Genomic DNA, 26,901 nt, shown 5'->3' with positions numbered 1-26,901 from the left:
ATATGTACCACAATCTTAAGCTGTTCACAGACCCCTGTAGAATGCTGTGGACCTGATCCAGAACATCCCTGGACCCCGAACTTTGCACTTGGGAGGCAACATACCCTCTGAGGCTACATCCACACTAGACAGGATAATTTTACGTTTCGCGTAAAAACGATAGGCATCCACACTAGGCGTTTTTGAAAATACCTCCATCCACATTGAAACAGATATTTGGGTGAATCACTTCCTACTGGGCATGTGCAGGACACATCTACAGAAAACAAGCAAAGAGTCTTCACCCGCTTCGACGAGTACACGGCCCGACTCTGACAGTTTGGCCAGCAACAGGTGATGGCTGCGACATGTTTGGTGTCGAATCTCACCATGAAAGACTCAGTGCGCGTTTGTCCAGTTACAGTGGGTTTGTACATAACACAGCATCCACACAAACAAGATTACCCAGTTTGGCGGAGCCGAAGGCTGCTCTCCCTAGACAAGCTGAGCGGACCTGAGTGTTACACATGTCCCCTTATTAACCATTTCAGCCCTGGGATCAAGTCTCCGACTGTCAACTCAATCGGTGCCTCTTATCATCGTATACACCTCTAGTCTCTTCACCGATGAAAGGGACGACAGCTACAACTAAATTCAATAAGGCTTGTTACTGGGCAAAAGTGAAATTTGCTGTTACCTCATTTGTTTGCCTTTACTTTTGCCGTGTCTTTCTGTATTATTTTGCTGTATTTAACATGTGCAAGAAAATGAGTTATTGGGCAAAAGTGATTTTATTTTTACCTGAGTAAAAGTGAAATTTACAATTTTCCTTTTTTAGTGTTAACATTTTTACGTCTATGCCAAACATAAGCTACTACTTAAAAATGACATTTTGGAAGTAGTGACAATTGCATCTATTGAATGTTTGCACAAGCAATACATTAATAAAGCACCTTGTTACATGTATAAAACATGTCTGCATCAGTGTTATCTTGTATTTCCATACAATGTTACATTAGGCTGTTACACATCTATTGTCAGATATTGTTGTTGTGGTGTTGGAGGTTGCGTTCAAGAAAACAATGAAATGCCGCGGTGCCATCACCATTTGTTCCGGCACATCATGACAGCGTTTCTAAAACCCTCCATTTACCCCGTACACACTACACCACCCAAGCGGCGTTTTCAGATTTAAACACTCTGGAGAGTGTTTTAGAAAAGCTCCGTTTAACGTTGTTTCAGTGTGGACGGAGGAAAACGAAGAGAGAAAGCTTTGGTTATGGATTTATCCAGTCTAGTGTGGACGTAGCCTTAGTATCTCTTCCACATCCACAGAATCTCCTCTAACTATTGAATCCCCTGTTACCACAGCACTCTTCTCTTTCCCCCTTTCTTTCTGAATCTCAGAGCCAAACTCAATGCAGGAGACTGGCAGTGGCAGCTTTCCCCGGTGGGTTGTCTCCCTCAACAGTATCCAAAGCGATATACTTGTTATTGAGGGCAATGACCACAGAGGTACTCTGCACTGTCTCCCTATTTCTCTTCACTCTTCTGACAGTCACCCAGCTACCTGCTTCCTGCAAGGTAGTGGTGACTATCTCGCAGCAAATCTCACCTATCTCTTCTTCCTTCTGCTGTATAAACGGTAGGTCATCCAGCTGTGGCTCCAGTTCTCTAGCACAGTCTGTATGGAACTGCAGCTGGATGTAGCTCATGTCAGGGAAACTGGAAGTCTCCCACAATTTCCATATCTGACATGTCCATAAGATATAGAAGTAGAATTAGGCCATTTGGCCCATCGACTATGCTCTTTCATTTTATCATAGCTGATCCATTTCCCTTTCAAACCCATTCTCCTGCCTTCTTCCAATAACTTTTGACACCTTCTCTAACAAAGAACTCCACTGTAAATATGCCAATGACCTGGCCTCCGAGCCATGAAGAACATACCCCTGACCCTGGTCCCAGTCTGACTGCACTAACTATGCACTAATAGACAAAGATATTTACATTAGCCTTCTCTTTTCACTTCTTGAGCTGAAGCCTCAAACACCCTTCCTAACATTGGTTTACTCGCACAATAGCCGCTCCCACATCAGCCACTCCACTTGAACCTAACTTCTTTTGACTGGTCTTTGCCAGTTGCCTTACAAATTGCAATGACTGAAGCCCGCTGAAAAGACCCAAAAGGCCACGCTCACTTTTTAAATATTGTGCTGGCTCAGCAAAACAAGTGACTGCTCACAATGACTGAAGCCTGCTGAAAACCCTCTGATTCCTGAGGCATCCACTAGTCACAGACCCCCAGTTTGTGAAAAAGGCGGTTCTTTCTTTAAAAAAAAGTATTTGCCATGCTTGCCTTCACAGGCCAATAGTACAAGACTGGGTAAATAGATAACTACTTTTATTGTCCATTATACCATAATCCCCTGGTGAATTATTTTTCTCATAAGTCTCTAGAGTCCTGTGTGGATGTAATTTGCTACCACATATTTTGTATTTTTTTTAATTTATGGGTAGACACTCTTCTTGAGTGCTTTTTCACAATGGATGAGTGTTGCCATGAAAAATGTAAGCAAGGGAAATTGAAATTTCCAGGCATCATATAATGTAAAGCTGCTGTACCTGGTTTGCTATTTTTTTAAAAGGAAATTAATAAAATAAAAATGAGGTACAATTCCTCATCTGCTTCTGATTTTTATAAATGACTTGGATGAGAAAGCAGAAGGTTGGGTTAGTAAGTTTACAGGTGACACGAAGGTTGCTAGTATTGTGGATGGTGTAGGAGATTGTCGTAGGTTACAATGAGACATAGACAAGATGCAGAGTTGGGCTGATAAGTGGTAAATGGAGTTCGATCCAGAGAAGTGTGAAGTGATACACTTTGGAAGGTTGAATTTAAAGACAATAGAAAGTTAATGGCAGAATTCATAATGTGTAGGAGGAGAGGAATCGGGTCCATAGATCCCTCAAAATTGCAGGTGGTTAAGAAGTAGTATGGTGTTGACAGACTGAGTTCAAAAGCTGCGAGGTGATGTTGCAGCTCTGTTAAACAATATGTAGGGTATTGTGTTCAGTTCCGTTCACCTCATTATAGGAAGAATGTGGAAGCTTTGGAAAGGAGATTTACCAGCACGTTTCATGAGGATAGGTTGAACAAGTTAGGGCTTTTCTCTTTGGAGCAAAGGTGCATTGCTGGTGACAAGAGAAGTGTATAAGATTATAAGAGGCATAGATAGAGTGGACAGGCAGTGTTTTTTTTTCCAAGGTTGGCAATGGCTGAAACCAGAGGACATCCTTTTTAGATGAGTAGAGGGAATTATAGAATTTTGGGAAGATGTCAGAGGTGGTGTGTTTTTTTTTAAAGAGTTGTGAGTGTCTGGAATGCATTGATTGGGGTGGAGGTAGAGACTGATACATTAGGGACATTAGATAGGTATATGGATGAAAGAAAATTGGAGGGTGATGGGCTGTGTAGATGGAAAGGTTAGATTGATCTTGATGTAGGTTAGCAGGTTAGCACAACATTGTGGGTTGAAAGGCCTATACTGTTCCATGTTCTGGGGAGTATGTGTTGTCTGTACTGAAAGGCTACCTGTTAACTTTTTAAACAAATTAGTTAACAGTTTAAAATGTAGCATGTAGTCTAGCTATCAAAAATGGAATTTGGCTCATTTCAGTTTCTTGCTATTTAATATAATTAATAAACTGTAATTACAAGGCACATCGCCTTTACAACAGGACATTTAACAGTTTGTTTTATCTTTCTGATTATTTAGTCACATGGACAAAACTTGGAAACTCGTTTAAAGCAAACCGTGGATGAGAAACTTTCTGTTGAGTTACAGCAGCAAATGCTTGCCAAAGAAAACCAGCGTATGAAGGAATCTCTGGAACATGAAGAGAAAGCATTGTCTTTGCTGCAGAGTGAGCTTCGGAAGCTGAGGGAACAAATCCGGACATTAGAAGGAAAAGGAACGGATGCTGAAATAATCATCACAGAAAACCAGAAACTAAAGGATCATCTCGAGGAGGAAAAGCAACAGGTATACAGTTTTCTTCAACAGAAGGGGACCCTCGTGACTGAGGCTCAACTGCTGAGGAAGGAATTGGATAAAGAAAGAGAAATAACGGATGCATTGCGTAAGGAACTGGATTCTTTGAGCCACTTTCAAACCTCAGATAATACTGACCAAGATGGTAAAAGTACAGAAGGTTTACAAACAAGACTTGCAGAGCTCCAGAAGAAGCTGGATTTTGAACAGCAACGCTCTGATTTGTGGGAAAGACTTTATATTGAAGCAAAAGAAGAAAAGAAGGACCCTGAATTAAAGAAAACAGCAAAACAAGAGAGAAAAACAAATCAAGAAGTTTATGGAAATAAGAATAAGAAGCATCAACCTAAAGGTAATTTTATTAGATCATTTAAGAATACTTTTGATGCTGTGAAAAACTCAACTAAAGAGTTTGTGCGTCATCATAAAGAAAAGATTAAACTGGCAAAAGAAGCAGTGAAAGAAAACCTGAGGCGATTCTCTGATTCTGTTAAATCCACATTCCGAACCTTCCAAAACTCTGCAAAAAATTTCTTTCACGAAAATAAGAAATGTGACGAAGCGGGGGATGCAAAAACTGGACATCACAATGAACACCCATACAAAATGAATAGACACAAAAAGCATGGTGCTCACAGAGGCAACGATTACAAACATCAATATAAAACCAGAGAAACAACCCATGAGCAATTCTATTCTAGCAATTCAAGGAAGCCCCACAGAATGTACACTGAGGAGTCTCGCAAATTTGAGTCGGGTTCAAGTGAACATGATCACTTGGGAAAACATGCACACTACAAGAGCCCCAAGGGTTGCTCTGGTGTTTTTGAGTGTGCCCACCAAGAATCTTTAAGCCTATTTAATAAAGTCCTCGACCCTATCAAGGTAGAAGATTTTCATAAGCTTCTCCATAATTATCTTCAACAAGAGATGGTTGACTTCCAACGCTGGAGTGAACTGGAGAAATTTATCAACCGGTTCTTCCACAATGGACTTTTTATACATGACCAAATGTTATTCTCTGATTTTGTCAATGATGTTGAAGATTATCTTGAAGATATTGCAGAGCATCAAGAAGGAAACAATGATGGTTTTGATGACCTGGATGGATACATATATCAACACTTATTTGGTGACAATTATCTTAATCATTTTGGACCAAGGTAAGTTTATTATATACTAAAATAGTGTGCCCTTTTGTCTAGTGAAGGATTTAGCAATTTTCTCTGAATTGATTTCAAGTTGGTTGTCACTCAACCATACCATCAAATGAAACAACATTCCTCTGGACCAAGGTACATATGGTACATAAATAACTCTACAATTAGTAAGATTTATTTATGACACAAGTTAAATAGTAAACAGTAAAACCGTACTGGCGTTTCGTATGTGATGAGACTTGGGTGGTGGCAGGGAGTTCAGTAATTCCACAGCTAAATAATACAATAATATTCACTTGATATTTATAACTTTATTCACCAGGGGAAAGGGGCCAATATAGAACAGGATTCCACATATTACTCTTGAATTGTTTTCTGATTTACTTCAAGATGTGATTCAATTCTAGCCAGTAAGGATGTGAGAAACACAGATATTGAAAATTTTAAATAGAAACTGAAAATGCTGAAAATCCTCAGCAGGTTCTGTAACATTTTTGGAGAGAGAAACTTGAGAATTCAGCTTGATGACTGTTCTCTCCACAGCTCTCTGATGCATCATTCCAACAATGTCAAATCCCACTTCCTTCCTCAGCACCTTCCCACCTCAGCTGCTGGAGATGGAACATCTGCACTTTTAGCCTCTTCTCACATGTGCAGCAGTAATTCAGACATGCTTCTTCCAATTTGAGGCTATTTGTGGTCTCCCCTACATTGAAGAAATTAAATGTAGATTGGTTGACCACTTTGCAGATCACTTCTGTTCACTAACCTGTCAGTGTAATTCTCCATTTCACTCCACACTCTCCCTGGCCTCTACTTCCACAACAAAGTTTGAAGAGAACAACATGCAAACTTGGCACATTATGTTTTTAAAAACATTTTTAAAATGATATACTGTGAACGTGATGGTCAACAATTCACCTTGGCTTCTCCACCAAACAGCTCCTAAACTTGCAATCTTCATTAGTTTAAAAAAAATGATTGGGAGTGTGAATATGTTGAATACTGTTTTCTGAATTGATTTAGTGGCCAAAATCTTGGAACTACTTGCGTTGCAAACACTTTGGGAATCCCATTTTCTATAATAGTTCAAGAAGGTTCTTCACCATAACCTCCCAAGGATGGTTGGAGATAAGCATTACATGCCAATTGGAATGCTTTCTGCTCGAGGAAACAAAGTGAACATTCAGCTGAACATCTCATTGTTGTGGCAGTGTGTATAGCCTAAATCATGCTGTACACTCACACGTTGTGGACAATAATCGGATAGCACAATTTACTTCTGAAGTACAAATGTGCTCCAAATGCTAGAAATCTGAAATAACAAAAATGCTGGAAAGGATAGAGTCACACTGGCAGTATCTTTGGAGAGAAGAAAATAATCAGATTAACATTTTAGTTTCACAACTTTTCATCCTTTCATTAAACTTATATGGTCTGAATATTTTCAAACTTGCCAGAGTTTTCTATTATAATTGGAATTCTGTAATAGGTGTTTTTTGGGTTGGGGAATAGAATAGGGAAAATTCTGAAATGTTAATTTAAAAAGCCTCAAGAAACACAATCTTGTATTTGGTAGACTGCAGGATTTGCAGCAGATTTTTGATTCTTGTTACATCCTGGTCTTCTTATGCTCTTCTGGATATGATTTGCATTTTTTATTCAATATGAGATGTATTAACAGTAGAAATCAAATCCCTTTCAGTTAATCAGGACCGGTCATTTGCACTGAGCACAGAACATCCCGTTGCTAGTTTAGACCTGGGTATTTATGCTTTTTGCTTTAGGTGACCATTAACAGAAGGTAGATAAATCATTCCATCTCATTTAGGATCCCTCCTAAAGAATGATTGCACATAACCATGATTGTGCATAAACATTTAAGCATACTGTATTGTATAATATTCACTGATATGCCTATAAAATACCTCTTAAAATGTGTCTGGCTATAATCCTTTCTACCCAAGTATCAAAAGAACTATTTTAAATAGAGTCATTTCTTCCTTTACATATATAGCATTATGCTGCTGCTTAAGATATTGTTATAATATTTCTAATTCTATTGCGCAAAAATAATGCAAGTTGGAAATTACAAATTAATTGATTATTTTATTGAAAAGCGATGAATAACTTTTATCTTTGCAGTCCACTATATGGTCCTGATAAGTACAGGAAACATGCATCTAAAAATGCATATGGCTCCAGACCGCAGAGGCCTGAACGGAAGCAGCAGGCTTGCCACCACAGGGAATGCAAATGGAACAAGCCAGGTCGTGGCAATGGAAGACATATGGCAAATGTTGAAATTGAGTTGGGACCAATGCCTTTTGATCCAAAATATTAAATGGGTGTATTTGCATAAGTATGTGTTTTAAACGTGTTCAAAACACATCTGACTGTTGTTTATGGTACAGGTGTAAGATTAATGAAATATCTTTTCAGACAGTATGCATTTCATTTGACTTTGAATAACAAGACAGTAGATGTAGTTTTGCTAATCATTTTCCATCTGTATTTGAAAAGTGCTATGTTGTGCAAGTATGTTGTGCTAAACAAAGTTCAGGATTAAGTAAAAGTTAAAAGTTGCTGGATCTCTAGTGTATTTACCAATAATTTGCATTTGCTGATGTATGTGCATGAACTGTGAGTCTCTTGCCTTAGCAAATTTGTAATTTGCTATCATGTGAACGTAAATTCCATACTGTATAAATTATTAATGTTGATGTGCCGTATTTCTTAATTTTTTGAAGATTATTTTATTCCATGGCAAAAAAAATTGTTCCATTTTATCTTGCCCTGTGGTGAATGCTTTTGCACAGAAATATCTATCTTTATGATTTTGAGGCTGTATTGTTAATTTGAATTCAGTTACATTTCCATTTGACAGTAAACAATTGTAAGCAAACAAAAATGTTAAAACTAATCGATAATAAAAGTTCTGCTTAATTTTTTTATGAAACACCCTTGTGTTGCAAGTTTGTATGTGTCCCCAAGTATTATACATGTTTATAAATATGACTTACTGTGCACTTATGCAGATACAGTACTACAAAAAAAAATCTGCAGTTTTTAAACAGATCTTTTCATTAGTTTTAACAACTTGGTTTTATAGCTATCATTTGAGTGACTTGATTCCACAGACCTTTTCAAAGTCAACCTGGTTCTAAAGAGGGAAATTCTTAGTAGCATTCTGTATTTTCCTATCAGTTTTTAAGAAGATATTGATGGAATAAGGTCTTTCTGAATAGATTCCTTAAATAATATTGCCGTACACAAGCTATTAAAGGACATAGCCATGAAAATCAAGCAACACACACAAAAGTTGCTGGTGAACGCAGCAGGCCAGGCAGCATCTCTAGGAAGAGGTACAGTCGACGTTTCAGGCCGAGACCCTTCGTCAGGCTTGAAATTCCAGCATCTGCAGATTTCCTCGTGTTAGCCATGAAAATGTTATTTTTTGAATATGTTCAGATTTTGACCTAAATTAACTGCTCTTTATGAGTGTGTATATTTGTGTACCAGTGGTAAAGGGCTTTCTGCTGAAAGAGACAATACTGTGCTATTAATTTTCCAAATGGAGGAGGGTGAGTTAATTCTGGTAAGTGTGTAGCCTGTGAATTGCAGGTCGTACCTCTGCCATGATAAACATTTATAAACTTCATGGTGCTTATGCTTAGGAGTAGGAAAATATTTAATTAGTTTAGATCTACGAAACATCAGTATTCAATTAGTTTGTATGCGCACAAATATCCTTTCTTGATAATAGAAAAAAAATTAGACTAAACTTATTCAACTCCAACACCACTGCTGTATTTCAGATACACAACTGACGTGGAGCCTGCCCTCACTGGAATGCATGTTGAGCAAATGAGCCTGTGCTGCTTGATTGTTTTCTGGGATCCAATTGAACGGAGTGAAACCTTCTCTACAATTCACCAACACCTATCACAATTCCAATAGTAAATTAAGAGATATATAAGGAGATTTCCAGCTTGGGAATATAAATTGGGAGCAGTTGTTCTCGGGGAAATGCACAGCAGAAATGTGGAAAATGTTCAGGGAACAATTGGATGGCATTCTTCATAGGTAGGGAAAGGATGGTAGGGTAAAAGAACCATGGTGTATAAAGGATGTAGAAAATCTAGTTAAGAGAAGCTTACGAACGATTCAAGAAACGAAGTACTGTTATAGCTCTAGAAAATTACAAGTGTGCCAGGAAAGAGCTCAAGAATGCAATTAGGAGAGCTAGAAGGGGCCATGAGAAAGCCTTGGTGAGCAGGATTAAGAAAAACCCCAAGGCATTCTACAAGTATGAAGAACATGAGGATGAACCGTGTGAGAATAGGACCAATCAGGTGTGATAGTGGAAACGTGCATGGAGCCGGATGAGGTAGCAGAGGTACTTATGAATACTTTGCTTCACCAGTGAAAAGGGCCTTGGCAATTGTGGGGATGACTTACAGCGGACTGAAACGCTTGAGTGTATAGACTTTAAGAAAGATGCTGTGCTAGAGGTTTTGAAAGGTATTACATAAGTTGCTGGGACTGGATGAAATATACTCCAGGCTACTGTGAGAAGCGAGGGAGGGGATTGCTGAGCCTCTGGCGATGGTCTTTGCACCATCGATAGGGACGGGAGAAGTACCAGAGGATTGAAAAGTTGCAAATGTTCCCTTGTTCAAGAAAGGGAGTAGAGATAACCCAGGAAATTACAGACCAGAGGGTCTTACTTCAGTGGTGGGCAAGAGACTTTTTCCTAAGGCTGAAATGGTTAACATGATGGAGCATAGCTTTAAGGTGCCTGGCAGTAGCTACAAGGTGGGTGTCAGAGGCAAGTTTTTCCACACTGAGAATGGTGGGTAAGTGGAATACACTGTGGGCTAAGTTAGTAGAGGCGGATACAATAGGGTCTTTTTAAGAGACTCTTAGGTAGGTAAATGGAGCTGGGAAAAATAGAGGACTATGTGGTAGGGAAATTCTAGGCAGTCTCAAGAACAGGTTATATGGTCAGCACAACATTGTGGGCCGAAGGGCCTGTAATGTGCTGTAAATTTCTATGTTCTATATAGAAGCCACCTTTGCAAATTAACATTATTTTCTAATTTTAGATTGCAGTTCACATTTCTTAGAATGTATTAACTATTTTAACAGTTTAGGATTTTTTTCTACCCGCTCGTGTTGCTTAGTATAAGCATTATTCAATATTATTACATCACTCTTTGAATAACTGACTAGTACTTTATTGGTGTTGTGTATTTGATGGTTTTCCTATGTTTATAAATTGAATAGTGTTGATAAGAGAACATTGTATATTTTCATTTCAGCTAACTTCTGTTTCTTGTATCATATTTTCTGCATATTTTGGTTTATTTGCAATGTTATACAGAAGTACTTGTCTTCTACTAACCACACAGATTTTTATCCAGAGGAGGGCAGGAAGCCTGTTACTAAAATTTTAAGGAAGGCTAATTTTTTTGATTCAGAGTATTTAAACAAAAATCGGTGGGGGGTGGGTGTGGACAGCAAACAGCAAAATTCTTACAACAGGTTAGAATTGTGGTCCTGATAAAGCACTGTCACATTCTAATACTAAATGCATGTACATTGATGGTTTCAAATTTGCTTGTTCAGGAAGTAGATCCAAGGACCTTTCATGTTACTTATGCATAAACACAAGGGATTCTGTAGACACTGGAAATCCTGAGTAACCTGGTTTCGAGCCTGGTGAAGGGTTATAGCCCAAAACATTGACTCTTTATTCCTTTCCATAGATGCTGCCTGACCTGCTGAGTTCTTCCAGCATTTTGTGTATTTCTATATGTTATTTCTAGATATTGCTAAAAAACACATGTTTTGATGTGAAACTTGCATGCGGATATTTCTCCTGCATATATCACAGAAAACATTGTTTATTTTACTACAACATTTCCTGCATCCAGTGTGGGAGCACATAGAACACAGAAAACATACACCACAATACAGACCTTTCGGCCCACAAAGCTGTGCCAAACATGTCCCTACCTTAGAACTGCCTAGGCTTTACCCATAGCCCTCTATTTTTCTAAGCTCCATGTAGCCATCCAGGAGTCTCTTAAAAGACCCTATCGTTTCCGCCTCCACAACTGCCGGCAGCCTATTCCACCACTGCCAGCAGCCCATTCCACGCACTCACCACTCTCTGCGTTTTTAAAAATAAAAACCTTACCCCTGACATCTTCTCTGTACCTCGTTCCAAGCACTGTAAAACTGTGTCCTCTCATGTTAGCCACTTCAGCCCTGGGAAAAAGCCTCTGACTATCCACACGATCAATGCCTCTCATTATCTTGTACACCTTTATCAAGTCACCTCTCATCCTCTGACGCTCCAAGGAGAAAAGTCTGAGTTCATTCAACCTATTCTCATAAGGCATGCTCCCCAATCCAGGCAAGATCCTTGTAAATCTCCTCTGCACCCTTTCCATAGTTTCCACGTCCTTCCTATAACGAGGCGACCTGAATTGAGAATAGACCCCAAGTGGGGTCTGACCAGGGTCCTATATAGCTGCAACATTACTTCTCGGCTCTTAAACTCAATCCCACAATTGATGAAGGCCAATGCACCGTATGCCTTCTTAACCACAGGGTCAACCTGCGTAGCAGCTTTGAGTGTCCTATGGACTTGGACCCCAAGATCCCTCTGATCTTCCACACTGCCAAGAGTCTTACCATTAATACTATATTCTACCATCATATTTGACCTACCAGAATGAACCACCTCACAATTATCAGGGTTGGACTCTATCTGCCACTTCTCAGCCCAGTTTTGCATCTTATCAATGTCCCGTTGTAACCTCTGACAGCCCTCCACACTAACCATGACACCCCCAATCTTTGTGTCATCAGCAAATTTGCTAACCCATTCCTCCACTTCTTCATCCAGGCCATTTATAAAAATCACAAAGAGTAGGGGCCCCAGAACAGATCCCTGAGGCACACCACTTCACCTGCCTCCATGCAGAATATGACCGGACTACAACCACTCTTTGCCTTCTGTGGGCAAGCCAGTTCTGGATCCACAAAGCAATGTCCCCTTGGATCCTATGCCTCCTTACTTTCTCAATAAGCCTTGCAAGGGGTACCTTATCAAATGGCTTGCTGAAATCCATATAGACTACATCTACTGCTCTACCATCATCAATGTGTTTAGTCACATCCTCAAAAAATTCAATCAGGCTCCTAAGGCACGACCTGCCTTTGACAAAGCCATTTTGACTATTCCTGCTCATATTATGCCTCTCCAAATGTTCATAAATCCTGCCTCTCAGGATCTTCTCCATCAACTTACTAACCACTGAAGTAAGACTCACTGGCCTATAATTTCCTGGGCTATCCCTACTCCCCTTGAATAAGAGAACAACATCCGCAACCCTCTACTCCTCCGGAACCTCTCCTGTCCCCATTGGTGATGCAAAGATCATTGCCAGAGGCTCAGCAATCACCTCCCTGGCTTCCCACAGTAGCCTGGGATACATCCCGTCCGGTCCCGGTGACTTATCCAACGATGCTTTCCAAAAGCTACAGCACATCCTCTTAATATCTACATTCTGAAGCTTTTCAGTCCACTGCAAGTCATCCTTACAATCGCCAAGATCCTTTTCCGTAGTGAATACCGAAACAGATTATCCATTAAGTACCTCCGCTATTTCCTCCGGTTCCATACACACTTTTCCACTGTCACACTTGATTGGTCCTATTCTTTCACGTCTTATCCTCTTGCTCTTCACATACTTGTAGAATGTGTTGGGGTTTTCCTTAATCCTGTCCGCCAAGGCCTTCTCATGGCCCCTTCTGCCCCTCCTAATTTCATTCTTAAACTCCTTCCTGTCAGCCTTATAATCTTCTAGATTCATATCATTACCTAGTTTTTTCTGAACCTTTCGTAAGCTCTTTTCTGCTTGACTAGATTTACAACAGCCTTTGTGCACCACAAATCTTGTACCCTACCATCCTTAATGTCTCATTGGAATGTAACTACTCAGAACCCCACACAAGTATCCCCTGAACATTTGCCACATTTCTTCTGTACATTTCCCTGAGAGCATCTGTTTCCAATTTATGCTTCCAGGTTCCTGCCCGATAGCCTCATAGTTCCCATTACTCCAATTAAACGTTTTCCTAACTTGTCTGTTCCTATCCCTCTGCAATGCTATGGTAAGGGAGATAGAATTGTGATCACTATCTCCAAAATGCTCTCCCGCTGAGAGACCTGACACCTGACCAGGTTCATTTCCCAATACCAGATCAAGTACAGCCTCTCCTCTTGTAGGCTTATCTACATATTGTGTCAGGAAACCTTCCTGAACACACCTAACAAACTCCATCCCATCAAAACCCCTCACTCTAGGGAGATGCCAATCAATATTTGGGAAATTAAAATCTCCCACCACAACAGCCCTGTTATTATTATTCCTTTCCAGAATCTGTCCCCCTATCTGCTGCTCGATGTCCCTGTTACTATGGGCGGTCTATAAAAAGCACCCAGTAGAGTTATTGACCCTTTCCTATTCCTAACTTCCACCCACAGAGACGCCATAGACAATCCCTCTAAGGCATCCTCCTTTTCTGCAGCCGTGACACTATCTCTGATCAACAGTGCCGTGCCCCTACTTCTTTTGCCTCCCTCCCTATTCTTTCTGAAACACCTAAAGCCTGGCACTTGAAGTAGCCATTCCAGTCGAGGGTACAGGGTGTGGAAAGAAGACAGATTCAACACAACCTCCTGGACTGGCTGGAAAAAAACTTAGTGGCATAAATTTGACAGAAATATAAAGGGTATGTATAAATAAATGATAGACTGTTGAAGAATAATAAATGTCTCCTATTGCACCCCTGTTAAACTGGAGCTGCAAGTGTAAAGTATTAAGAAATATTCCAATCTGAGTGTTGCTTGTTGAAGTAACACACACCAAATTTGCTGATGAATGCAGCAGGCCAGGCAGCATCTCTAGGAAGAGGTACAGTAGACGTTTCGGGCCGAGACCCTTCGTCAGGACTAAGGCAAGGTGTCTCCCGTGCCTTAGCGAACCTGTTCTTTTTATCCCCCTGCTGGGGTATCACTTGTCCATCAAACTTCAGACAGTTAAGGTTCAAAGTAACCGGTCTGTCAATAGCTGAATTGTGTTTCTTTTCCGTTAATCTCTCTCTCCTCTCTCATTAGCATTTTGAACGTTTCTCCATTGTCTCTCTTATAGAAACATAGAAACAGAAAATAGGTGCAGGAGTAAGCCATTCAGCCCTTCAAGCCTGCACCACCATTCAGTATGATCATGGCTGATCATCCAACTCAGAACCCTGTACCAGCCTTTCCCCCATACCCCCTGATCCCTTTAGCCACAAGCGCCATATCTAACTCCCTCTTAAATATAGCCAATTAACTGGCCTCAACTGTTTCCTGTGGCAGAGAATTCTACAGATTCACCACTCTCTGTGTGAAGACGTTTTTCCTAATCTCGGTCCTAAAAGACTTCCCCTTTATCCTCAAACTGTGACCCCTCGTTCTGGACTTCCCCAACATTGGGAACAATCTTCCTGCACCTAGCCTGTCCAATCCCTTTAGGATTTTATATGTTTCAATAAGATCCTCCCCTCAATCTTCTAAATTCCAACGAGTATAAGCCTAGTTGATCCAGTCTTTCATCATATGAAAGTCCTGCCATCCCAGGAATCAATCTGGTGAACCTTCTTTGTACTCCCTCTAGGACAAGGATGTCTTTCCTCAGATTAGGGGACCAAAACTGCACACAATACTCCAGGTGTGGTCTCACCAAGACCTTGTACAACTGCAGTAGTACCTCCCGGCTCCTGTACTCAATCCTCTTGCTATGAATGCCAGCATACCAGTCATCTTTTTCACCGCCTGCTGTACCTACATGCCCACTTTCAATGACTGGTGTATAATGACACCCAGGTCTCGTTGCACCTCCCCTTTTCCTAATCGGCCACCATTCAGATAATAATCCGTTTTCCTGTTTATGCCACCAAAGTGGATAACCTCACATTTATCCACATTAAATTGCATCTACCATGAATTTGCTCGCTCACCTGACCTATCCAAGTCACCCTGCATTCTCTTAGCATCCTCCTCACAGCTAACACTGCCGCCCAGCTTCGTGTCATCTGCAAACTTGGAGATGCTGCACTTAATTCCCTCATCTAAGTCATTAATATATATTGTAAACAACTGGGGTCCCAGCACTGAGCCTTGCGGTACCCCACTAGTCACTGCCTGCCATTCTGAAAAGGTCCCGTTTATTCCAATTCTTTCTTCCTGTCTGCCAACCAATTTTCTATCCACATCAATACCTTACCCCCAATACCATGTGCTTTAAGTTTGCACGCTAATCTCCTGTGTGGGACCTTGTCAAAAGCCTTTTGAAAATCCAAATATACCACATCCACTGGATCTCCCCTATCCACTCTACTAGTTACATCCTCAAAAAATTCTATGAGGTTCGTCAGACTTGATTTTCCTTTCACAAATCCATGCTGACTTTGTCCGATGATTTCATCGCTTTCCAAATGTGCTGTTATCACACCCTTGATAACTGATTCTAGCATTTTCCCCACCACCGATATCAGGCTTACCGGCCTATAATTCCCCAGTTTCTCTCCCTCCTTTTTTAAAAAGTGGGGTTACATTAGCCACCCTCTAATCCTCAGGAACTAGTCCAGAATCTAAAGAGTTTTGAAAAATTATCACTCATGCATCCACTATTTCTTCGGCTACTTCCTTAAGCACTCTGGGATGCAGACCATCTGGCCCTGAGGATTTATCTGCCTTCAATCCCTTCAATTTACCTAACACCACTTCCCTACTAACATGTATTTCCCTCAGTTCCTCCATCTCACTGGACCCTCTGTCCCCTACTATTTCTGGAAGATTATTTATGTCCTCCTTAGTGAAGACAGAACCAAAGTAGTTATTCAATTGGTCTGCCATATCCTTGCTCCCCATAATTAATTCACCTGTTTCTGTCTGTAGGGGACCTACATTTGTCTTAACCAATCTTTTTTTTTCACATATCTATAAAAGCTTTTACAGTCAGTTTTTATGTTCCCTGCCAGTTTTCTCTCATAATCTTTTTTCCCCTTCCTAATTAAGCTCTTTGTCCTCCTCTGCTGGACTCTGAATTTCTCCCAGTCCTCAGGTGAGCCACTTTTTCTGGCTAATTTGTATGCTTCTTCTTTGGAATTGATACTATCCCTAATTTCCCTTGTCAGCCACGGGTGCACTACCTTCCTTGATTTATTCTTTTGCCAAACTGGGATGAACAGTTGTTGTAGTTCATCCATGCGAACTTTAAATGCTTGCCATTGCATATCCACCATCAACCCTTTAAGTGTCATTTGCCAGTGTATCTTAGCTAATTCACGTCTCATACCTTCAAAGTTACCCTTCTTTAAGTTCAGAACCTTTGTTTCTGAATTAACTATGTCACTCTCCATCTTAATAAAGAATTCCACCATATTATGGTCACTCTTACCCAAGGGGCTTCTCACGACAAGATTGCTAATTAACCCTTCCTCATTGCTCAATACCCAGTCTAGAATAGCCTGCTCTCTAGTTGGTTCCTCGACATGTTGGTTCAAAAAACCATCCCGCATACATTCTAAGAAATCCTCTTCCTCAGCACCCTTACCAATTTGGTTCACCCAATCTATATGTAGATTGAAGTCACCCATTATAACTGCTGTTCCTTTATTGCACACATTTCTAATTTCCTGTTTAATACCATCCCCAACCTCACTACTACTGTTAGGTGGCCTGTACACAACTCCCACCAGCGTTTTCTGCCCCTTAGTGTTATGCAGCTCTACCCATATCGATTCCACATCCTCCCGGCTAATGTCCTTCCTTTCTATTCCGTTAATCTCCTTTCTAACCAGCAATGCTATCCCACCTCCTTTTCTTTCATGTCTAGCCCTCCGGAATATTGAATATCCCTGAACGTTGAGCTCCCATCCCTGGTCACCCTGGAGCCATGTCTCTGTGAGCCCAACTATATCATATTCATTAATAACAATCTGCACTTTTAATTCATCCACCTTGTTACGAATGCTCCTTGCATTGACACACAAAGCCTTCAGGTTCACTTTTACAACACTCTTAGCCCTTATACAATTATGTTGAAAAGTGGCCCTTTTTGATTTTTGCCCTGGATTTGCCTGCCTGCCACTTTCACTTTTCACCTTACTACTTTTTGCTTCTACCCTCATTTTACACCCCTCTGTCTCTCTGCACTTGCTCCCATCCCCCTGTTGTGAACTAACCTCCTCTCTCCTAGTATCTTTAATTTGATTCCCACCCCCCAACCATTCTAGTTTAAAGTCACCTCAGTAGCCCTTGCAAATCTCCCCGCCAGGATATTGGTCCTCCTAGGATTCAAGTGCAACCCGTCCTTTTTGTACAGGTCATACCTGTGCCAAAAGAGGTCCCAATGATCCAAAAGCTTGAATCCCTGGCCCTGCTCCAATCCCTCAGCCACGCATTTATCCTCCACCTCATCGCATTCCTACTCTCACTGTTGCATGGCACAGCCAGTAATCCCGAGATTACTACCTTTGCGGTCCTTTTTCTCAACTCCCTTCCTAACTCCCTATATTCTCCTTTCAGGACCTCTCCCCTTTTCCTACCTATGTCATTGGTACCTATATGTACCACAACCTCTGGCTCCTCACCCTCCCACTTCAAGATATCTTGGACATGATCAGAAATATCCTGGACCCTGGCACCAGGGAGGCAAACCACCATCCGTGTCTCTGGACTGCTTCCACAGAATCGCCTATCTGACCCCCTTGCTATCGAGTCCCCTATTACAATTGCTCTCCTCTTCCTTCCCCTACCCTTCTGACCTATAGGGCCGGACTCTGTGCCGGAGGCACGGCCACTATTGCTTCCCCAAGGTAAGCTGTCCCCCCAACAGTATTCAAACAGGAGTACTTATTGTCAAGGGGCACAGCCACTGGGGTACTCTCTATTACCTGACTCTTCCCCTTCCCCCTCCTAACCGTGACCCACTTGTCTGCCTCCCGTGTCCCTGGTGTGACCACCTGCCTGTAACTCCTCTCTATCAACTCCTCATTCTCCCTGACCAGATGAAGGTCATCGAGCTACAGCTCCAGTTCCCTAATGCAGTCCCTTAGGAGCTGCATCTTGGCACACCTGGTGCAGATGTGGACTTCCGGGAGGCTTGGAGACTCCAGGGCCTCCCACATCCGGCACCGAGAACTACAAACTGCCCTCACACTCATTCTGCCCCTCTCCTCAAACAACAACATCATTAGCATCAATCGTCTGATTGCTTGGTTTGGCGACACACCCCTACCCTTCAAAGGATTTTTACCGGGGTAAAAATCATGGGCATGAATGCACATTATTAGATACACACTAATATACAGGGTCATCAGCTATTCGGCTAATACAGAGAACTTTAAGTTTCAACACCTTGACAGACAGTAAGCAATCACACATTGTCCGTTCCTTTTATATGTTTTATTTTAATATCAAATTCCTGTAAGACCAGGCTCCAACTTAGTAACCTTTGGTTTTTATCCTTCATAGTGGCCAAAAACACTAATGGCTTGTGATCAGTGTAAGTTATCAGTGGTTTCTGTGCCGGACAAATATAACAAAGGTCGTCCCACAGAAACTTCGCATTCTTTGGCAAGAGCTTAGTACGAGGGAGGGTAATATCCGCAAAGTTTTTGCAAAACTTCCGATAGTACCCCACCATCCCCAAGAACCTTCTCAGGGCTCTCTTGTCTGTCAGGGTGGGGACTTCAGAGATAGCCTGCTGCTTGGCCTGCATCGGTGCCAGCTGCCCCTGTCCTACCACAAATCCCAGATAAGTGACCTTCGCATGGCCGAATTCACTTTTTGCGAGGTTCACTGTCAGGTTGGCTTCAGACAGCCGTTTAAACAGTTCCTCTACTGCCACAATGTGCTCCTCCCACGTTTCACTCCAGAGCAATAAATCATCAATATGCACTTCTGCGTTCTTTAGCCCTTTTGTCACTGAATTAATCATCCTATAGGGGTGTTGCTTACTAGTGACCTGGTGTGACAACAACACCATATACGGGCTCTTTGCTTCACCTCGGGACATCCGGACATATGTCTGGGTGCCGGTTAATTAGCTTTCTCAGCTGCTCGCTCTGTTCAGGGGTTAAGGGAGAGACCTTATCAGCAAAGTTGGCCGGAACAATAGACTTCTCCCATCTGGTCGGCACCATACTTATCTTTTCAAAATGGGTTTTCCCCTTATCAGGTGGCACCCTAGCGTCATTAATTTTCATGATAACACCGACTAGGTGTGCTTGCTTATCGTGGCAAGGTGTTAACATATTAATGGGCTGTAACTGTGTCAGCTCACACCTACAATACTCAATAATATCCTTCCTCATGTTCGGCCAGTAAAACTCTTTCATGATTCTATCGACTGTTTTCCTCACCCCAAAATGTCCACCGAGGGGTATCTTGTGGGCCAAGTTAAAAATCTCACCCCTGTAAATTTTCGGCACTACCACCTGGTGAACCACCCCCCATTCCTCATCTGTGGGCACGGTACTTGGTCTCCATTTCCTCATTAGTACTCCCTCTTTCACATAATAGCCCACTGGTTCCCTTTTTAATTCTGCTTCGGAGAAAGCTGTCTCCGTCAAAACCATTAGCTCCTCGTTTCGTTCCTGTGCCTGTATAAATTCCTTCTTTGCTAATGATAAGTCTACCTTAACTCCCTCACTTCCTTCTGCTTCACTATGCTCCTTCTTCTCACTTTCTAACCCTTCTTGTTTCAAGGCTGGTAAAAATGTCTCAGCTAAATCTAAATTTGCTTCGGCAGCCTTTCTGGACATGCGCCAAGTCACTGCGCAAGCGAGACAAACCTGTGAGTCTATGGGTGGGTCTTCAATCCTGGCAGGTTTGCTTGTCAGTTTTACTGCTGCGTACGAGGTCTCTGCCGGCGAGGTCATTACCGAGCAAGACCTCCACGTCTTCCATTGGTAGTTCGGGCCTCACCCCTATCGTGACCGGTCCGGAGACCAAGTCGCTTTTTAGGTGTATCTGGTGCAAAGGTACTGCTTCAGTCCCTTTCCCAATGCCTTTTAGCACACTGACCTCCCAAGTCTCGGTCTCTGAACTGAAGTCTAAAACACTCCTTAAGATCAGTGACTGACAAGTTCCAGTGTCTCTCCAGATCCGTACTGGAACTGGGTTTGACCCCTCCTTCACCGACACCAATTCGGCCGAAATAAACTTCTCGCGCCCTTCCTGAACTTTATCAGACCTCTTCTCCCCTAGCGGTTTGTTTGCCGGCTCAATACAGCCAGTCAGGGTTGTCGTTTTTCCTTTCCCCGTCTTCTTCTTTGGGGCAAAGCACCTGGATGCAAAGTGACCGGCTTTCCCACAATTATAGCATACGACCCCAGGAGACTTCCTACCAAACTGCTTCCTGTCTTCCTTATCCTCCTCACTAGTCCCCAGCTTACTTTCTGGCTTTTCTGGCGGACTCTCTCTGCCCTCTCGACTACCCTTGTGGTAGCTTTTACTCGGGGTAAACTTTGCTTTGTGTGTTAACGCGTACTCATCCGCTAACTTAGCAGTTGCGGCTAAGGTTTCTGCCTCCATCTCACCTAGATAGGGCCTCATACCTTCAGGGACACAATTTTTAAACTGCTCAATCAGTATTAGCTGTGGCAGTCTGTCATAATCCCCACTGACCCCTTTCGAGGCGCACCAAGGCTCACAATATATCTGCATCTCACGGGCAAACTCTAAATACGTGCGGCTCCACTGCTTCCTCACATTCCGGAACCTCTGCCGGTATGCCTCCGGGACCAACTCATAAATCCTAAGTATCGCCTCTTTCACCACATCATACCTCTGGGCATCTTCTGCGGACAATGCCGAGTAAGCTTGCTGAGCTTTCCCTTTAAGTATGCTCTGAAGCAAAACAGCCCACTTATCCCTCGGCCAGTCCTGACTTGCAGCAACTTTTTCAAAATGTAGAAAGTACTGATCAACATCGGTCTCCTCAAATGGGGGAACCAGCCTAATCTCCTGAGTCTCCCTGAACCCTCCACCTTGGTTCGGCATGGGGCCCTGCGCTAGCATCATCCTTAACTTCTCCAGCTCAAATTCCCTGTCCTTCTGCTTCTCTCTCTCTTGTTGCTCTAACTGCCTCTCTCTCTCTTGCCGTTCTAACTGCTTCTCTTCTTGTTCTAGCTGCTTTACCCGGAACTCGTGCTCCAGTCTCAATTTTTCCATCTGCAGCTGCACTGCTTCTCCACCAGGTTTGCCCATAGATACCACCTCCAGCTCCCCTTGGGGAAACACACCTTTAGATACATAATGCTCAACGATAGCGCTATGCATCTCCGCTCTCCTCATTGTCAGCTTCCCCTTAAAAAGATTCAACCGTTTGGCAACAGTCACCAATTCTGATTTCCTTGCATCCTCTAATGCCTCCAAGGTTGGCGCCTTTAGAAATTCCTCAATCTCCATTTCTGCTGTTTGCCCTTTCTTTCTTTCGGGAATTTTAACCCAATCAATTTACCCAGTCCCAAATTTGGCATTCAAAATCGCGGACGAGATCCCACTTATGTTGGAATCTGGATTACTAGGAACTAATAAAGTTTTATTAAAGAAATAAGTAACACAGTACTCTAATCGTAAGGATATAAATGCAACAGGTTAGCAATGATAATACACACATGTACACAGAACTAGGGTAATAGGAATCAAACCAAGCTCTATCGCAGTCTAGGGGTAAACTGATCAGTCTTAAGTGACGCAGAGTTCAGTTCAGCTTAATATAGTTCGCAGTAATCGCTGTTGTGCTGTTGGAGGCGGGGGGAATTGCAGTTTGTTTCAGGCAGGCCTTTGATGTCTTCTATCCCGCTGTGGTCACCGACTGTGACCCCTCCATTCTGGATACGCCCATTCTTCTGCGGTGAACCCAGCACCCAGGCAAGGGCGGACACACACACCAGATTCCCATTGATCGTACCTTTACACCCTGTAAGTCTATGGTCGGTTCCCGCGAACCGGACCTCCAAACGCCCACCAACTTGTGGGGGCACACCGCTCTTCCAGGGTCTCGTTATCTCATGATCTCATGGTGTCTCCTGTGCCTTAGTGAACCTGTTCTTTTTATCCCCCTGCTGGGTATCACTTGTCCATCATACTTCAGACAGTTCAGGTTCAAAGCAACCGGTCTGTCAATAGCTGAATTGTGTTTCTTTTCTGTTTATCTCTCTCTCCTCTCTCATTAGCATTTTGAATGTTTCTCCATTGTCTCTCTTATCTCTCTCATTAGCATCAATCGTCTGATAGCTTGGTTTGGCATCACATATTCAAGTTTGCCTTATTGTCGTAGACTGAATCAAATGTTGTGCGGAATCAGTACATAGGAAGGAGAATGAAAATCTGGGTGAGATATGTCATAACAACAACCTTTTACTCTATGTCAGCAAGACCAAGGAGCTGAATATAAGCTTCAGGAGAAGGGAATCAGAGGTCCATGAGCCAGCGCTTGTCAGAGGTAGAGAAGGTTTGCAACTTTAAATTCCTAGGTGTTATTATTCTGGAGGACCTGTCCTGGACCCAGCAAGTAAGTGCAAGTACAAATAAAGCACGGCAGTGCCTCTACTTCCTCAGGAGTTTGTGGAGATTTGGCATGACATCTAAAACTTATAGATGTGCATTGGAGAGTAAATTTCCTGGCTGCATCACAGCCTGGTATGGAAACATAAATGCCCTTGAACAGTAATCCCTACGAAAGGTAGTGGATATGGCCCAGTTCATCACAGGAAAGGCCCTCTGAACCTTTGAGCACATCCACATGAACTGCTGTTGCAGAAAAGCAGCATCCAATCCATCATCAGTGATCCCCACCACCCAGCGCACTCTGCCTTACTGCTGCCATCAGGAATAATGTACCACCAGGTTCACTCACCTTCACTTGCCCCACCATTGAAATGTTCCCACAACCAATGGACACTTTATCTCATGTCTCAATATTTATTGCCTAATTACTTATTATTTCTTCTTTTCGTATTTGCACTGTTTGTAGTCTCCAGCACTCTGGTTGCATGCCCTAGTTGGGCAGTCTTTTATTGTGTTATGGTTATTATACTATACTTTTATGCCCACAAGACAGTGAATTGCAGGGTTGTATATAGTGACAAATACTTGGATGATAAAATTATTTTGAATTTTAATGATCGTGAAAATTGCAAGAATTAAAAGTAGAGGCACATAAAAACTGCAGTAATGGAGAAGAGCTTGGACTTGGTTGGTGGTTATCTGGCGACATCCTCGACGAAAGTTGGTATACCTATTGTAACAGGCAAGAGTGGGGCATATAAATATTATAGAAACTCTAATCGTAAAAATCCCACTGGATGAAGTCAGGACTGACAGGTTACCTAGTAAAGTTAGAGCGCAGCTACTGGGCTCAGGGTCACGTGGTCTGCGCATGCGTTCTGGATCAGCTGCTATGGCGCTGGGCCGGTTAACTTTCCCTCAGCTGGCGTTGACGGCCGTTCTGGGCATAGCAAGTGGGGTGTACATCTATAAACCCTGGTACGAGCAACAACGTCATGAGAAGGCCAAGGTGCAGGATGACCCGGAGCGCCAGTGCCCCCACTGCGGCCCAGCACCTCACCCGGAGAGCAGCGCCATCGACCCACACGTCGCGACCACGGACAATCGGCAGCCACGGTAGAGCCTTCGTCCCACCGCCGGGATACAAACCGCCCCCCCAAAACCGGGACAACATCCCCCAAACCCGTACAACATCCATCCCAACGCCGGGGTACAAACCCCCCAAACCGGTACAATATCCATCCCACCGCCGGGGTACAAACCCCCCAAACCAGTACAAAATCCATCCCACCGCCGGGGTACAACCCCCCCCCAAACCGGTACAACATCCATCCCACCGCCGGGGTACAAACCCCCCAAACCGGGACAACCCCCCCCCAACCGGTACAACCTCTGTCCCACCGCCGGGGTACAAACACTCCCTCAGACCGGTACAACATCCATCCCACCACTGGGGTACAAACCCTGCAAACCGGTACAACATCCATCCCACCGCCGGGGTACAAACCCCCCAAACCGGTACAATATCCATCCCACCGCTGGGGTACAACCCCCCCCAAACCGGTACAACATCTGTCCCACCGCCGGGGTACAAACACTCCCCCCAGACTGGTACAACATCCATCCCACCACCGGGGTACAAACCTTCCCCCCCCCAAACCGGTACAACATCCATCCCACCGCCGGGGTACTAGCCCCCCCAAACCGGTACAACATCTGTCCCACCGCCGGGGTACAAACACTCCCCCCAGACCGGTACAACATCCATCCCACCACCAGGGTACAAACCCTCCCCCCCCAAACCGGTACAACATCCATCCCACCGCTGGGGTACAACCCCCCCCAAACCGGTACAACATCTGTCCCACCGCCGGGGTACAAACACTCCCCCCAGGCTGGTACAACATCCATCCCACCACCGGGGTACTAGCCCCCCCAAACCGGTACAACATCCATCCCACCGCCGGGGTACTAGCCCCCCCAAACCGGTACAACATCTGTCCCACCGCCGGGGTACAAACACTCCCCCCAGACCGGTACAACATCCATCCCACCACCGGGGTACAAACCCTGCCCCCCCAAACCGGTACAACATCCATCCCACTGCCGGGGTACAACCCCCCCCAAACCGGTACAACATCTGTCCCACCGCTGGGGTACAAACACTCCCCCCAGACCGGTACAACATCCATCCCACCACCGGGGTACAAACCCTCCCCCCCCAAACCGGTACAACATCCATCCCACCACCGGGGTACAAACCCTCCCCCCCCAAACCGGTACAACATCCATCCCACCGCCGGGGTACAAGCCCCCCCAAACCGGTACAACATCCATCCCACCGCCGGGGTGCGAACCCCCCAAACCGAGACAATCTCCCCCAAACCGGTACAACATCTGTCCCACTGCTGGGGTACAAACCCCCCCCCCAAACTGGTACAACATCCGTCCCACCGCCGGGGTACAACCTCTCTCCCCTCCACCCCCCACAATCTGGTATAGGATCTGTCCCAGCACGTGGGAGACTACCAGAAGCTCCTGTTCCTAACTACGTAGCTCAATTTGTGAGGCAGCATCACGCCATTGCCTACAACATCCTCAGCAGGTGGGGTTGTGCTGGTTCAGGTCCCAGTTGTAAATAATATAGCTGACATACGAAAAGTAGCAAGCTTCTGCTGTCCTCACCAATATTTAGTACTTTTATCTTTAATAGTAGTTTAATAACTCCTTAAGTGGAGTCTCAACATTGCTCCATACTCTTAAGGTCAAGCAAATAAAATAAAAGTAAAGTACATAGCTAAATATTTGACAGAGGGTAGATTAAAAGGGGAAGAATTTGGAGAACAATTTCTCGTCTTTTAGTTGTAAGAAAATGAAAAGCAGTGACAATGAAAGGCCCGAATTAGAGGAATACGGATCTCTTAGATTGTTGAGCTGAGGAGATTTATGATTGAGTGTCTGACATTGCAGGATTTGAACATAAAGAGCAAAACGGTATTGTTTAGTCAGGAAATAACATGGGTCACAGAACCCTTGGTACCTGGCAGCAAGACCTGATGCAGGTTACCATATAGGCAACAATTTTAAATGGTCTTAAGCAAAAACAAACTGCTGGATGAATTCAGCAGACTGGCAACAACTGTGGAGACAGAGAGATTGAGAATGTGCAACAGGAACTTAAGTTATCTTAAAATTTGGAGGAGTACAAGACTAATAAAAAGGTATGTTGGAATAATCAGGTGTGCAGGTAATCTAAGTATGAATGATGTTTTCATCAGCAGGTGAGTACATTAGCAAAGTCAAATGTTCTCTGTGAACGTAGAAATAGCCAATCTTTGTGATAGGCAGTTATGTTGTTGGCAGTTCATGTCAGGGTTACATTCAATTGCAATCTAGGACTACTCATTTGGGGTGTTTTAATAGGAGTGGAACATTTGGCCAGAAATTCAAAAACTCATGCGATAGAGTTGTACAGCACAGAAATGGCCCTTCAACCCATTGGGTGACCTTTTTGACCATCTATATTAATCCCACATGCCTGGAATAAAACCATACACTTCAATGTCTATTTAAGTGCCTGTTTAAACGCATCTTAAATATAGTAATTGTTCTGACTCCACTATCTCTGGCATTGGAAATGTCAACCATTCTCTTTGGAAAGGAACAAAAACTTGTCATTGTCATAGTCATACTTTATTGAACCCGAGGGAAATTGGTTTTCGTTACAGTTGCACCATAAATAATTAAATAGTAATAAAACCATAATTAATTAAATAGTAATATGTAAATTATGCCTGGAAATAAGTCCAGGACCAGCCTATTGGCTCAGGGTGTCTAACCCTCCAAGGGAGGAGTTGTAAAGTTTGATGGCCACAGGCAGGAATGACTTCCTATGATGCTCAGTGTTGCATCTCGGTGGAATGAGTCTCTGGCTGAATGTACTCCTGTGCCCACCCAGTACAGTATGTAGTGGATGGGAGACATTGTCCAAGATGGCATGCAACTTGGACAGCATCGTCTTTTCAGACACCACCATCAGAGAGTCCAGTTCCATCCCCACAAC

The 26,901-nt window shown here is 43.3% G+C and overlaps 1 protein-coding gene across 1 annotated transcript in view; it reads left to right on the top strand.

Moving 5' to 3' along the window:
• ccpg1 (cell cycle progression 1) overlaps positions 1–8,146 on the top strand; it is a 72,018-nt gene extending 63,872 nt beyond the window's left edge. The window contains exons 10-11 of the mRNA XM_063065706.1: positions 3,759–5,197; positions 7,340–8,146. Of these exons, the coding sequence (XP_062921776.1) occupies positions 3,759–5,197; positions 7,340–7,538 (1,638 nt within the window). The 3' untranslated portion in view covers positions 7,539–8,146. The remainder of the gene's footprint in view (positions 1–3,758; positions 5,198–7,339) is intronic.
• The last annotated feature ends 18,755 nt before the right edge of the window (positions 8,147–26,901 follow it).

The sequence above is a fragment of the Mobula hypostoma genome, chromosome 13 (assembly GCF_963921235.1).
Source record: "Mobula hypostoma chromosome 13, sMobHyp1.1, whole genome shotgun sequence".
Classification (NCBI taxonomy): Eukaryota; Metazoa; Chordata; class Chondrichthyes; order Myliobatiformes; family Myliobatidae; genus Mobula; species Mobula hypostoma.
Note: the sequence above shows the minus strand (reverse complement) of the source record. Positions and strands in the feature narration are given on the sequence as shown.